The following is a 16,726-nucleotide window of genomic DNA, read 5'->3' as shown; positions in this document are numbered from 1 at the left end:
TGACTATCTACGCTGGTTTAGAAATGTCTTCAGAATTCTTTTAACTCATGATAAGGCTTTACTGGTCTATTTCTGTGTCATTGTTTACATGATGTGGTCTTTTAGATTTTACTTGTAGTTTCAAATGTTTTAGTAATTGTCCTTATGTTTAATGATCCATATATCTTGGTTCATATAAAGCCATCTAAGCCTTTTGCACAGTACTGTTTTTGGCATGCATTTTAATTGAGCCTGGTAGTTGCTTCCTTGCTTGATGCTTTCTGTATCATCTTCACATCCCCTCCTCTCTTTCACTCACCTTGTACTGTGCCGTCTCTCTCTCTCCCTCCTCGCTCTCCTCCTCTCCGCCGGTGTTGCACGCTCAGTCTTCGCCAGCTCGCCGAACTGCGCGGACCTATACCCCCGCATCTCATTTAACCGTTGCTTTTGCTCAATCTCTTTCTTTCTCTTCTCCTCCTCCTCCTCCTCCTCTGCTCTCTCTCTCGCTCTGTCTCTGGCTATGACAGCTCACACCGGCCACCGCTCGTCCCGTCGCGCATTAACATGGACAAGTGCATCTGGGATATTTGCGATTGATTCCTTGCTTGTTCTGGTGTTCGTAGGAAAACGCAGCAGAAAGAAAGGAGGAGGGGGGCCGCCAACCTCCTGAACCCCCCCCTCCAAGCTTCCCCCCTCAACCAGGCAGAAAAGAAGAAGAAGGCTTTTTAATTAAGCCAGCTTTGGATTTATTGAACTAGCAAAATGAGGGATTTGGGAGTGCTAGGGGAGATGCCGGCCAGGAGAGGACTGCGTGTGAAGGCAAGGCTGAGACACGACCTGCCGCTTCTCCCGCTGCTGCTGCTGGGGCTGCTCCTCGGGGCTCTGTCACCAACAAACGGTAAGTTCAAACCACTCTTAATGGGTATGGAGGGGTACATCACAGCAGTTTGTGTGTGTGGTGCTGGGAACAGTTAGCTGCCCTCATCGCTGACGTCTCTGTGTTTTAGCATGAGAGCTGTTGGTACACGCAGGGAGTTAGCGCGCTTACCAGGAAGGCTTTAGGAGACGATGGATCACGTCTCAAAATGATGAATTGTACTCAACTTTGAAAGGGGGTACATCTAGTGAATAGTGGAGGCATTCTCTGTTTAGGACTTGAGACATTAAACACTCTGGTCTATTTATATCCCATTGAGTTCATTCACCACCAGAAATAGTTTATCATGTGTTTGGGTTGAACAGTGTTGGCTTTTCTTTCAACAAAACTATTTTAAGAAACACAATATGTAAAAAACCTAAAAAGTTTAGAGTATTTTTTTCTCATGGAATGTCTAACAATTGTCAAAACTGAATTTGAAATGTACTCCTGAGCTAGCTAAATGAAATACATGAAGTGGCAAAAATAAAATGGTGATTAAATAGATGAGAGAGGAGAGGGTCATCTGGAAGGCAGTGATGCAATGTTTTTTCTCAAAAATTGTTTAAGAAGGATTACTAGAAAGAAAAAAACAAACAAAAACTTTTGGTGTAATTAAACAGTCACTCATTTTTCATCTAGTCATGGAATGCATAGCTATCCTCAAAAATTAATTTGAGTTTCTTCTGTGTAACTTGGACTTGATGGTGAATAACAATTAAAATAGTTGAACAACATTTTATTCTATTTGTCACAAACCCAAAGAAAATGTTTGACCATGTAGCTTTCATGTATTTGGAGCCAAGATTCCTCTGGAGATGAGTAGTGTGAGTGGATGTGATGGTATGACAGGGCACTGATGCAGCGTGTCAACAGCCTGTTTGCAGTGGTGACGGAGCTGGCATGGGCAGTCTGATGGGGAGATGGAGGCACAGAGGATGGGCATGTTAGCAGTCTTCTCGTTTTGTGTGAGTGTTATCCTGTTTATCAATAGCGTCTCTGTGTGCCCCATCCCTGAATATGCAAACCTGTCAGATCCTACGTCACACTGGGTCATAATGGGCAGTGTGGTTGAGAAAGATGCACTGGTATAAAGGAGCATTTTGTATATACCACCGTTTATAAAATGAATTCCTGGTATGTCCGTTGTCATCTACATATTGTCTGTATTTTTTCTTATTAAGGAGGTTTAATGTACATGCTTACTAAGTAGAGAACTTTCTCACATTATCCTTGTACTTTATATTCTAGTGTACAGCTAATTATTGATTTTCCTGAAAATGTCACTTAAAAATGTCAGGGATCTTCAGACATGAACTGAAGTGCAAATTCAGTGCCCAGTGGGAAAGTGGATGTGGGAGAATGTTAAAACTGCTTTTTGTATGCATAGTTTGTCAGATATAAGTTCAAAATTTCTTCATGCTATTTGAAAAGCTTCTTGTATATTTCTACCAGCATTGCTAAGCTTGGTATTTGTGTCTTGAGTAGCCATAAACAGTATTGTAATTGGTTGTTAAAAATGTCCATGCATCCAACTGTTATAATGAGTTTGTCAGCCCCAGCTTGATACATTTAAAATAGATATATTGTTGAATACATTCAACAGGAGCAGAATACCAGCCATTTCACATCCAACTCTAAACAAACATAAACAGAGAGAAGAAGGAGAATAACATGTCTGAGAAGTTCACTTCAGACTCCCCTTGGGGCTTTAAAGCCATGCTTTAATCACTTCTCCACACAGACACACTGGAGCTCTCTGCATTCCCCTTTAATGGTCTTTTACAGTAGACACTGATTAAAAGCTTTAAACATGTTTCTGTCTACTATATGTAGGAGGCTTTGCATTGTACAAACACTCAAATGCATCACAATTCTGCAGAACAGGAAAGACTATCCTCATGCAGCAGTGACAATTAGCTGACATTGAATCAATGCCAAACAACAAGACAGTGGAAGTAGCTGTCTGTCCCCTGCCTGGCATACTAATCTGTCACATATGGGAAAAGTCACACACACTTGCACACACACACACACACACACACACACACACACACACACACACACACACACACACACACACACACACACACACACACACACACACACACACACACACACACACACACACACACACACACACACACAGTCCTGGATACTCCTGTGGTTGAATATGCAGCTAATTATAACAAAAAATCTTACAAAATGTCTCTTTAATAACTTAACCAAGCAATTGTTTGTGCTAAACTTTAAAATACCTCTAAAATATAGTTAATTAAGTCATAAAACAGATTACTACTTACACTACCTACTGTATTTATGCTAGTTGTAAGCCTGAGCCAATAGGGAGGGGATATGGCATAAAGTCAATATTGAGAAATGATCAAAGAACACGCTGTATACAAACTAGGCTCGTGATGCTAAAGAAAGTAACAGTATTTTAGTTTTAGCTGGCCTAGATACAGACAGAGCAGTGAAGTTATAAAATGCAGAAAAACTAAACTATGTGAGAAGAATTGGTAAGAATAGAGAGAGTTAAGAAGGCTGGATGAAAGATGGGGACAGTGGGGAGGAAGAGGCACAGACAAGCAGCAGGGGTAGTCTAAGTGGAAGAAAAAATGAAAATGTATTCCCCAGCAGACGCGATTAATCAAGAATGACTTCTCCATCTTGTGCTGCTCAGCTAGTAATGTCTAGCATTAAGTAATGACATCATAACTCTGTCTCCTCTGGATTTATATATGTGAGATATAGTAGGGAATTTCACCAGTCTGACCTAAGGCAGGCACCAACAGGCCACTAAAGTCTACTGATATTAATGTATGGCATTGAAAATCTCCATACTTGTTGTAAATACATGAGTACATTAATCAGATATTACAATTAGATGGTGACACAAAGGACATGAACGAGCATGTATATATCAGGAAAACTGCATTACTGACACCATGAAAGAATATACCTGACCTAATGGTATTTTACTGCGCATTACATTAAGCGCTGTCTTCTCCAGAGCTTATGTTTTCTAAATGTGTAAACATTAACTTCTGCATTTTCACTGCCCATTGTCTGTATCAGCACCGTCTCCAATCATCCATCATTTATACTGAAAAAGTCTAATTTGCACATTTGATGCATGCACTGGCATTGCACATATGAGCTGAATGTGTTTAACGTGACTTGTGCCGCACAAAAATTTAACATTAAATTTTTTTTCCCCTTTCATCTGTTTTTGTCAGTTACAACTTGATATGTGCTGGGGTTATTTCATTGCACTTCATACTGTGCTATGGCACTATTTTTTTCAGACAAAGTTGGCTGGTTTGAGTGCAGTTCACCATTATTGACATTATTGTAACAATGTAATTTCTCTTGTAGTAGCACGACAGTTGCCCTTGTAGATCTGATGCTTTAGCCATAAGACAAGAGGCTGTACTCTGGTCTGAGCAGTTTGTTGCTGTTTGCCTGGACCTCATGGAGAAGGCACCTTGCTGCAGTGGGAGATGAGAACTATTTCATAACGCTGCATTACTCAGCTGTCAATGCCAAAAATAGGCATGAAATGAAGCACTTGACTGGTGTTTATCAGAAAAGGTCTGTTCAAATGTATGACATCCATGAAAACCAATATCCAAATTTAATTTGACAAATTGTGCAGTAAATCAAGCCTTTTTATATGGATCAGATCATAAAATGCAGTTAGATTGGAAGACACGGAGTGCCTGTGTACAAAACCACCTTTCTGCTCAGTAGACTTGTTTCTGCAGCTGCAAGACATTGATGATGTCTCTTATCAAACGTGTTCATCAGTTTTTTGTGTAAGCGTATTTATTGCAACAAAGTGATTGCATAGCTCTATCGAAGTTGTATAGTAGTGCATTTATTATTTTTTAAACTACATGTATTGTTTATATTAACAAATGCCATTATTTTGTGTCATTATATACTTTTAAATTTGAAAGTTATTACTATATAGTGTTTCATAGCAATGTGTTGAAACATATGGCAGAAATAGAAACACCACAATGTGAGGCTGGACCACCTCAGCACCTGCTGCAGCGGCTGTGTCAGCACATCGGCTTTATTGAAATGAAAAAGGCTTATTTTTATGTTGGCCTCAATGTAAGAGGACTACTTATGGTGTCATACCCCTGGGCTAGCTTACAGAGAAACACTGACAAAAATAATATGGTGATTAGCAAGTCAAGAGAGAAGAGGGTCATCTGGAAGGCAGTGGTGCAGTGGTTTTGCTCAAAAGCACTTCAGAAGCGTTATTAGAATGTACCCTCTGTCTAATTAAGCAATCATAACTCATATATATTGGTATTAACTAATTAAAGGGGCTATGTCGTTAATGTGCAACCTAAGTAATGTTGTTATTTCTGCCATGCCTTACACTTAGTATGACATTCTTTACAAGCTGTGGGCTAATAGCTGGCTAGTGGGCCAACATTAGGGAGCCTAATGTGTCTACTAATGTTACATTAGTGTTTCTTCACTTCTCTCTTCTTCTGTGGTTTAAGGGCATTGTGTGTCAGAGTGAGACTGCAGCACACCTACTGTATGTGTATGTGTGTGTACACTCGCTCTACATATGGAGCCAATGAGTTACATTTCCATTTCAAAGCCACGAGTCAGCAGCAGGAGAAGCTACTTTCATCCATTAATGTGATTTTAGGGAGAGAGTCAAACAGTGAACGCACAGACAGAAATGTCCTGCTTTATAATAATGAATCCTCAGGTTGGCCTATTCTTTGTTAACTTTATTAGCACCTGTGTTGGACAATACCTGCCGCTTTATTAGCTGTCACTCCCCATACAGATAGCGTCTACTGTAGGACTTGTGAGGCCTGCAGAGTAGAATTACCTCATAGGGCATCTGACTTTGCTGGAGCTTGGTGGAATGGTTGTGTGTGAATTCTCTTTGTGTTAAAGTTAACCCATGCCAGGGACTAAGTAGACGGACAAATTATGTTAGAGGTGCCATCTTTTCCATACTCAGCAGCTAGCATGTTATGTGTTTAGGAGTGCGTGTGTTTGTGGTAAATGCATTAGCCACAGGCCATTGCTGCTACAACAGCACAGTTTCTATACTATTCATTTTTAATGATGTGTAATGGCGGCTCGAAGTTGTTGAACCTATATTTTGGTGACATAGTAAAATGGGAAGGGGAGCATGAGCATTGTAAGAAGAGGTTTGTAGTTGGTGTTAATAAATGTTGGTTTTCTGAGTGCACTGTGCCACTGCAGCACAGACCACAGGCGAGAGAGGCAGACAGAGCAAAAGAGATAGAGAGGCACACACAGAAGCAGGGAGAGAGAGAGAAAGAAACAGACAGAATGAAAGAGAGAGAAAGGGTGGGGAAGAAACGACCAGCCGGCACTGACTGACGGACTGTCACCCTGATTTACGCATGCGGTGACGACTGGTTGCTAGGTGGATGGAGTGACTTCGGTGCTGCTTAATTGTGTTAACGGATGGATATGCAAGTTTATCTATTCAGCGTAGGTCTGTGGAGTGAGAGAGGCAAAGCGTAAGACAGTTAAAGACCTCTGTTTTAGCAAAAGGCTGGACTAAGATTGAGTTGGAGTTGAAGAGGTTTTGCTTCCCATCTAAGAGACTTTGTTTTTTATTAGATAGTTCAGTTAACTAAGTTAAAACTTTTTACTATGCACCTCACCTGGGTACCTGCAGGATTACACAGACAATGACTTAACTGACAGTGTTATTAACTGTGTTTACCCATAGAGCTTTCCGTGGCATAACAGGGGCACCAGCTTCACAGTTTCTGCTAAATTACAAGTTGTTAAACTTTTAGGTTTTGTTTATTTCCATTTAACCGCAACTGTTGTTTATTTTCAAGGCATCTGTGTGGCATCCTTGGGAGAAATCGAGCATTTAACCTCTAATTTCCTGCTGAATCCAATTAAGCCAAACTGTATTAGAGTTAATTAAATAATAAATGCACTGGAAAACACCAGCAACAACTCACCCGTTCAGTCAGCCGGCAATGCAGCGAGATTTTTATGCCACAGTGACATCTCAAAGTGTAAACGGCGCAATATCGCGGTGTCAGCTGCAGAGGGGAGGCTCCCAGATGGATGGAGAAAGGGAGCGGAGCAGGCGCAGCAAACAGGACGGGGGTTAGGGATGTTACAGGCGAGTCAGGTCTAAAGCACAATGATAAGGTAATAATAAAGGCAAGGTTGTAAAAGGCATCCAAGTCTCCTCTCACTGTAGCAGCAGTATACACACACACTTTATCCCAATCAGTCACACAAACTCACTCACAGCTGTATGAAAATTGATGTTGCAGTGTCCTTTACAGGCCATTTAATCTGAACATCGCCAACCGCTTACTTCTCTCTGACAAATGATGGCTAAATAACATAGCATGGTTGTGTATGAGTGTGCCTGACTGCCTGCCGATGCTCCCAGGGCCCCTGAGTCATACGGAGCGGTATACCAGGTTCAATGTTACGGCCTTAACAAAAGCTTTTTTTGTACTCAAATGTATATGCTTTCAGTTACTCACATGATTATTTTTATTCTATATTGAAATTTTTAAAACATATTTTCAACCAAAAAATGTTGAAGAAAAGAGTGTTTGAAGACTGCACTAGGATATATACAAATAAATGATTGATGATTTATATTTTTGGACATTTGAATTAAATAATATCACTGTTTTTCTTATAAAGGTCTTTTGGCATGTGCTTTAGAGTGTGTATAGTCAGATAACAATTACGATGATCAAAGTACCAGTGCAATTAACAGTTGTCTCGTCATGATTATTGCGATTAATCATTGTTGTCCTGTTCAATACAATGCCATAGCTTAAAGGGGCCATTTCCAAAATGCTTGAGAAATATTAGCTATATAAATCATGCCTACATAATTTGTGTTTTCTTTATTTATTTTCCTTTTAACTTGATTTCCATAGAAACTGAACTAATGCAAGTGCCACAGTAGAGGCCAGTGCCATGAGTCAAAAAGCACTATTTTATTTTAACATTTAATTTACTTTTTGAAAGCTTCTATTATAATCGTGTGACCCAGAATGAAATATTGCCATCAAGGTGCACACAAAGAACACAGACTTCTGCAGCATTAATTGGACTAGGGATCTGTTCAGGGGAAATGTTCTAAATTCTCATCTCTCATCTTACAGTGGTGAAATATTGTCGGAAAGTCAGAAAATCTATTTTTCGTCACTTTAGCACAGTCTCCCTCCCTGACCTAACACATCTTTATCAGTTGTTTTTCTATGATCATGTCGTGCAAAATTGGTAAATTTGGTATCTGTCTTTAAACTGCTTGTGCCTCGTCCAAACACTATATTTAAAAATATTTCTTCTGATCTTTGCTGCTCTCATCCCGTGGTCTCCTCTCCCTCCTCACTCCATTTCTGTGCTGGTGCCCTTTGGAGTTCTTTGATTAGGTTGTTGGCATTTTCTTTGAGATGTCTATATGACCAGTGAAATAACTCGACTGTCACACTCTCCCCTGGCCTCTATCTACTTCTAGTGCTCCCCTTCATCTGTACTTCCTCCCTGTCTTTCTGCCTCTCTCGTTCAAACCCTCTTTCCCTCTTTTTCTCTCTTTCTTTCTCGTATTACATTCCCATCTCTCTCTTTTTGCACCCTTTTATATTTTTCCTCTTCCTCACCGCTTTCCTGTGCCAATATTCCTCCTCTCTATCTTACTATCTGCGGCTGTCTCCACACTTCTACTATTCAGTGCACCTCAGCCTCACTATCTTCCCTTTCTTTCTTGTTTTTGTCCACGCTAACCCTCTCCAAGCTTTTCTCCCATCTCTATTTCCTTTGCGGCTTCCGTAGATCGTTTGTCTGAATGTCAGATGGCCACATCAGCTGCTGCTGCTATTATAAACAGCTTTTTGGTGGGGACTGTAGATTGTAAGGGGGAGGCCTGGGCTGACACTGCACTTTTGCTGTTTGTGGCAGAAAGAGAATGAAGATGGTGTGTGAAAATAGAGGCATGTTCAGAATGATGAGGCGTGTGCTATGGTGTGCACAGGAGGTAAAGAGAATGCAGAGGCAGAGCCGCATGTCGACACGGCTCTAATCTGTTGATGGTTGAGGGGAAGCAGACAATAAGCCATTATCTCTGAGAGTGGAAGCTTTAGGCTGCACATACTGCAAGTGCCAAGCCGCTTAAAGCAGCTACTGTACCAGCCCTGATGACACCCACCAGTCACTCTGGGATGGTCAGTGTTTCAATAAGATGGAAATGTGAACTGCCAAATAGCACATAATTCTAACTAAATTACAATTACAATCACAATCTAAATAAACACAAATAATGTATGTTAATCCTATGTATTTGCTAACTCTCACTAGGGATCACAACACAGCGGCTAGTGATGCTCATTCTGTCCAAAAAGCTAACTATTCCTAAAGCATAACACATTAAAACATTTGTTATTTTTGAAACAGTGTATCACGTATTTGTGCTGTTTGTAATGAATCAAGTGAGACTATTTCTATTATGAGCTGATCATATAAACAACACTAACCCATTCGCTTCTGAATTTGTAAATGGCAGCAGTTAAGATGACAAATGATACTGAATAATATATTTGTATGAAGTCACATACATGCCAAAGATCAATAGAGTAATGGCCTCTATAGTATGAGCCCTTATTGTGTATAAAGCTTATACTCACCAGAAGCAGTGGAGCTAGTTTTTTTTCTGTCACATTAATAATTCAAGACCAAATGCAAAGCAAAGCCGAATGCTGTAATGACCATGATTAAACTTAATGTACTTCTTATGGTTATGCGCTGTCCATTTTTCATCCAGCTATAATATATTTGTCTGGCTGAAACCCCCATGATCAGTCTTTTAGGTGACTTGCTTTCATTTGACTAGGAACACTGTGAGCATTCAGAAACATTATTATGTGACTCACTGTTTCTTGAGCGGTACAAGAAAAACTGCGGCAGTGCTCAAAATGTAGGCAGTGCCAAAATATAGATACTGATGATGATCAGTGCGGAAACAAATGAGCTTCAGGACTCAGATTTTTGGTTCTGGTGCTGGAAACATGAGGGAGGCCAGATTTGACACCAATGCTGTTAAAAAGCTGACGTCACTGCACTGACTAAGACAGAACACAGAGGTGTTGAGTAGCCAGCCTGCTCCTCTATCCTTCTCTCCAATGCTTTCGGGAGGCTCTGGACCACTTCCTTGTTGTATGTTCTGCAAATCTGAGCCAGTTGCTCTGGTCAGAATGGACTGCAGCTTTTGTACAAGTCAGAACATTAAATGTTGAAACATGTTTCTAAACAAATATGTATGTGTGTGTGTGTGTGTGTGCGATATATATATATATATATATATATATATATATATATATATATATATATATATATATATATATATATATATATATATATATATATATATATATATATATATATATATATATATATATATATATGCTAATACGGTATAAATAGTGAAGGTCTACAACAAGGCCATGGTTTGTCTGGTGATGTTTAAAATAAATAATAAACTTAACTGATTATTATTATATCATGCTCTGTTAGTTACATAACAGCAACATTTCTGGTGGAGGTTCTGCTTTCTGCTTTTCTCCAGGGAGATGTCGTTGTGTTTCCTGGAATGTTACTGTGGAAGTATAATAAGATCTGGAAGATGAACCATAGATGACGTGGTATTGTTCTCAGTGGTCTGTACTCATTGGCACGTAATGCCCAAGCAGGTGGCAGACATTTCGTCAGAAAATTTACAGTTACATTTCATTGCTTGTCACAATAATTACTATATCGACTTATCATTCAGTATATTAAAGTTGGAACAATATATTTTGAAGCTCAGTATTTCTTGTGGGTACTTTTTCTCCAGGTTTTGTTACTTTTGTTGTAATACACTAGGATTTGAGCTACAGAAGGTTGAATAAGTAACTTCTATGGCTCATTATTGCTTAATTTTTCTATTTATTTGTTGCACTTTATCCTTTTAGTGATACTGTAATTTTTTTCTATTGTCATTATATAGTTTTAATATTATCATTTATTGCAATATATCTATTTAGCAATAAATATGTTGTATTACAAAATTTGTTAGCGTGACAGGTCTAAGTAGTACATGCCTATACTCCCTTATCAAACACTGAACATGATTTTTCATGAGTATGCTGTCAATACATTGAATAGTTCAGTAATTACAGTTTGCTTTAGCGATTTGTTCCAGATGACACTTTGTCCTCATTACCAATTACAATACAGAGCAGCAGTTCAAGGGTAGATGTTTGTGAGAGGTTGTTTTATCATCTATGTATGAGTGAGCTTTGTGTTTTACCCTGCTGTTTTTAAATGGAAATGAGTCAGGCCAATTAGAAAAAGATTCAATTTAACTTGACTTTTTGTCCTCTTCCTCATCTCTCCTCCTCCTCTCACTCGGGATGTTTCTGAGAGGAGTCTTTCTGTGTTTTTGTGTCCTGCTGGTGAGGAGCTGTTTAGGGCACAGAGAGCTTTCTAAATGATGGCTAAATTTAACTAAATGACTTCCTCCACTCAGATCTGATATAATGCGCTCCCCTTCTCACTGCTCCATCCTTTTACGGTCCACACACCCCCGACTACAGCTCTCTCACTCCCACGTCCTCACTGCTACGTGGCTTCAAATCTATTTTTCTGACTTCTACCCCATTTCATCTTATTCTGGTTGAGGAACATTCACGATAGTCTTTTTAGAACTGGAATATCTCTAGATTCTCTTATTGGAGTAGCATTTAAGCTATATTTTATCCATGAGTCCAGAACATAGACTGTAAATGGACAAAGCTAGCTGCCTCATTCTAAATAGGAAGTGTTCATGGAGGCGCTTCTGGCTCCATCGATTGTTTCCAATTGACTTTACATTGAGAAATTGTCACCCCTTCTCTCTGTAACTGCTGTAGTGAGCCATCATTTTGGTCTTAAATGTTTATATTAACCCACTCTACATGATCCTGATGCTTTTATTTCAACATTTTGTCCATTAATAAATTTGTATTCCTAATATGGAACCTGGTTCCAAATTCACCCCATAACTGTTAACATTGTGAACTTTATTAGAGCTATTATTTATTAGAGCTTTATTAATGCTATGGGGGACATCAGACTCCCTCCTCCTTTGTCTACTTCTTTATACAGTCTATGGTCCAGAATGATGAAAAGTTGGAACTGTTGCCATAGCAATTAACAATTCAGAACAAAATATTATGTCTTTTGAATAGTCAACCATCTTCAGAATGGCATCATGTAACATGAAGCTGAAACCCATGAGCATACCAGCAATCCCTGTTGTTATAAGGAACACCGTGATTGGTCTAACAGGAATCCACTCCTCAAACTCTTTCTGCAGTCTTTTGTGATGTCACCAAGCACTTAAAATTCCATGGGAAGAATCAGGTGGTGGATCATTAACCAGAAAAAGTTACATAATGCACCTTTAACAATCCCCTCTTTCCGTTTCCACTTTAGAGAAATAATTGAGCAGTTGCCTGTCAGTTGCACATTTCTCAGTCCAGTGAATCGATGCACATTGTTCCTGTTCATATCCATTGTCTACAGTAATATGGCTTTGATGGGAAGAAGCCACTAATTACAAGAAGACGGATATTCTACCTGAGAATTATGGCCAGAAAATTGGAAATGGATAATGGCTTGTAATGGCGAGTGAGCTATATGCTTCTCTGTGCTGTGTGAGCCAGTCACTAACAGTGTCACTTCAGTAATTACTTAATTTATATGTATAAAGTCTATCAATCATTAGATTTCCATGCATATTGTGTTACCCTATAATTATGCCATAAAGTAATGTGATATGTGCCGTAATTTATGTTATGTAACCTCAGATATCAACTTCCTGCATTCACAAGTTTACAATTTACTGATTGCTTATCTCAAAGGATTCACTGTTGGATAACAGTGAATCAAATTGTTAAATGAAATTATGATGCGGGATTCTGTCTTGGTTTAAAATAGTCAAACATAACCTATTTTTCTTATGATATTTGCAGATGCATTTTTGTGCACATTTAGACTTTTACAAAAGTTAAATTAAGATCCAGCTGAAGGTATACTTTAAGCCAGGCTTTAACCCAATGAGTACTATCTGTTTTTGGGTTGCATGTGGTACCTTATAATGATATCTAGTCGCACTTGTTTGTTTGTAATTGGTCTATTAGTCATCCAGAAAGCTTTGATACTGAAACATGGGCCAACTCTCTCTGGACAGAATACCATGGTCAGATGGTAATGGTCCCTACAAGGCTATGTATAGTATAGACAAAAGCTGATTGGGCTCTTTTGGCTACTGTTATTAAGTAATTGATATGTTAATATGTCATTTACCCAGTATTTCTCCCCTCCTCTGAGCCCATGCAGTGTAAAAGAGTGATTTGTGCATCTTTTATACTCACTGAGCTGTGTTGACTCATAGAATGAATCTCCAAACCCGACTCAGCAGGCCTCACTCTGCTCCATCTACATGACTAATAACCAGTAATATGAATCATGATGATATAATATGAAATGTCACAATATGATTTAACCATAGTCTCTGGTATAAAAGAATTTTCTTGATTGTTAAGCAGGTTTGACAAGATGTCATTTCTAGTGTAATTGGTACATTTGTGAGTAGGAGCAGATGATTTAATATTTAAAGCACTGGGCAGCTGTAATCTTAGTGGTAGCAATGATAGACATAGCAGCATGAGGTTATAGCAATGGTGTTGTAGCAGTACTATAACTCAAATACAGAGTACTCCAGACTTTGGTATTAAAAAGTTGTCTACTCTAATGTTGTGAGAGGCAGTGTGCTTCAGAGAGTATTCCAGACCAGTGTCAGGGGATACCTGGGGCTGTCCTGGAAAGGCCTCTAAATGGGACAGTGATGTAGGTAAAGACGGGGCAGGGAACATTCAACATAAAAGTCTACTTATAATTGTCCCTTCTTAACCAAGGAAACTGCTATTTATCTGTATTTTTCTCTTACAGTCCAGGTAAAACAGTACAGTACAGTTAAAAGTTTGTCACACATCACTGCACTTTTCCCACTTCTAAGAGTCTTCCTTCCTGGAATGTTCCTATAATTTTTTCTTGGTTATCTCTTGTGTCGTGCAGTCACGCGTCTTTGAAAGTGGCCTTTGTCTCTACCGTAATGAGGTAACACTGAGCGTCATAGCCAGTACCAGCTTTGATATGACTCCCAACATAAATGTCTCCTTAACAGCGTCTCAAATAATGTCATAAAGAGATTAAACCAGTGCTGCATGATTACAAACATTTACATAGCAATAAGGTGTGTGCTCTGTTAGGCTGGCTTTGTTTTCCCTTCTCTGGGCTCATTGGCCACAAGAGCTAAGTACTCCCAACACATCATTGGTTTTATTCATAATGTAACTGGGATTAGAGCTGGAGTTGGTTTCTCTGTCTGTAACAATAGGCCAGAGTTTTACAAGTATGCTAAAGTGTTATGAACCACCTCTACATGGATAGCTCTTGTGCACCACTAGACACACTGCCATACTCAAATAGAAAATGTGCAAAACAGAAATGTTTTGTTTTCAGTTTAAGAACTTGAGTTTGTTTGAATATAAAAACAGTGCTTTTCTTTGAAATGTTTTGTCTTGTATCAGCACTCATGAGCTCATGATTAGTGGTATTTTTCTCATTTTGAATGTGATTTCTGATAATAGAGATGCTGCTCCTAACTTTTCTACCAGATAATCATAAAATGATATCTGTAGAAATCCAAACAGAAACTCTCAGTAGACTGAAAGCTTCACCTGTAGATGAAAAGTGATGATCGTGAACTCCCTAGTTGAACTAGGGAATTTCATTTACTATTAGAATTATTGCTCTCAAATCAATTCCAAAAACTGTAAATTAACTCCTGTGCATTCAATGCATGTGTTTTCTGGACTTTTCCTTTCTACTTTTTTATTTGTAGAGTACGTTTACATTACAGCAGTGTGTTTCAGTGAGACATGTTACCTACTTTGTTGTAATCTGTTCTCTTCTTTTTAGGCAGTGATGCACCACCTTCTCTCTAAGCAAATAATGATTTCAATTATGATTTGAGTAATTGTGACTATTTTTGTTTCCATAATTGAGCAGCCCTAAGTTGAACCTTCATTAACATTTCTTTTCTTGTTGCCTTTAATGAATAAAGAGTTAATTAAGAGGTAGTGAATGAAAGAAACTAGCCTTTGAATGGAATTCAAGTCTTGGAAGAATTTGGTACACTTACCAGATAAACCAAGGCTGCTCAACCAGTGTTGCAATTAAATTAAAAGGATTCGTTTTTTTTATTGTCACTACTCTGTTCAAAAGTGTATTTTTATGAATTTGGCATATAAAAACAAGGCTTTGCAACAATTCTGCGTAAGATTTACGTTGGCAGTTGTTAAAATGGGCTAATTTGGTGCCCAGTCTACCAAATTTGATGCCAAACAGGACACATCCTGTCGCAAAATGGCAAATAAAAAATGCCATGCTCCCAGTATTTTTTTATTTGTTTGAAACATCAATTAATCATTTGTGCTGCCTCTCCAAAGTGAACTTCAATAACAAATCATTAGCATTTTTCCAACAGCACTGAGGCTGTTTAAGTGCCAAGCTAAACACATCCATCCAGGTCTTTTATGAGCCAGGACAGACACAGGCCAAGAAGTTCCCAACAGTGGGAGAGGTCCTTTCAGAGCCCCTCAGTGACAGTGTGTGGTACAGGAGGCTGCATGTGTCTGTGCATGCTGATGCTATTTATGAAGCTGGTGTGATCTTCATGCAGCTGACATGTTTCTTATGGTAATCTCATCAGCCAACATCTCCTGAGCCTAAGTCTGTTTGTGAAAGATCTTTTCACAAACACATCGGATCATGCACCAATCTTCATGTATCAAGGTTTCACTTGAGGTGCCCTTTCTGCAATAATTATTCTCCTTTGCTCCATAAGACATTTCTAATATCAACTGCACAGTGAGCAATAAGTCTTATGCTTACTAATTTATAAAACACTTGAAATATGAACGTGAATAGACTTACAATTTAAGACCGAAGAACTTAATGTATTATATATATGTAGACTGAAGACAAGCTGAGTGCTAAAGCATATGTTACTGGGGTCCTTATGTACGTGTTGTCACAATACAAAAAGTTAAAGTTTGATTTCAATGCTAGAAGTCTTGATGCTTACTGCTATTAAAGTCATAAAATAAAATTAATAAAATTACACATAATTTTTTTGTGTGATTTCAACACAAATGATATGTGTTCTTTAATATTACCACTTTTATACTGGTTCTGATTAATTAAAATAATAATTTAAATACTAGTTTAAGTTGTGTGCTCTTTGTATTTAATGATAAAGTCTATAAAGAAGCATGCTAGTTATTGTTAGCATTACCATGACATTCAAACTCTACCATGGTCTCTGAAAGTAATGGAATTTGCTTATAAACTCATTGTGGTGAATAATTGGGATTATTGGGACAGTTGGCCAACTGCAAACAGTTAAAAATGAACTAGTTTAGCTTTTCACACATTTAAGATGGTAAAACTCAGGTAGAGCACCATTAGGTAAACATATTTTTTAGTTAGTTTAGTTGTGATGTCTTCAAAGTGCACACATAGTTTCTCTCCTGCCTGATTCTGTCACAGTCGTTGACAGTATATCTCATGGTGTTTCTAAGGCGCAAAAAGTTGAAAAGGGAGACTCTGTAGTCCCGCGAGCTCTGACCTGTTAGCTAAAGTACAGTGTAGCAGAGCCTTTTCTCCCCGATCATGTCACTG

At 38.6% G+C, this 16,726-nt stretch overlaps 1 protein-coding gene across 1 annotated transcript in view; it reads left to right on the top strand.

Moving 5' to 3' along the window:
- Window positions 1-741: 741 nt before the first annotated feature.
- Window positions 742-16,726, top strand: part of LOC110175400 (CUB and sushi domain-containing protein 1) — a 324,734-nt gene continuing 308,749 nt past the window's right edge. The window contains 1 exon segment of the mRNA XM_055154309.1: window positions 742-877. Coding sequence (XP_055010284.1) covers window positions 742-877 — 136 coding nt within the window.

Source organism: Boleophthalmus pectinirostris, unplaced genomic scaffold (genome assembly GCF_026225935.1).
Source record: "Boleophthalmus pectinirostris isolate CB_2022bp ecotype Guang Dong unplaced genomic scaffold, ASM2622593v1 HiC_scaffold_19, whole genome shotgun sequence".
Classification (NCBI taxonomy): domain Eukaryota; kingdom Metazoa; phylum Chordata; class Actinopteri; order Gobiiformes; family Gobiidae; genus Boleophthalmus; species Boleophthalmus pectinirostris.
This window is presented reverse-complemented; position numbering and strand designations above follow the sequence as displayed.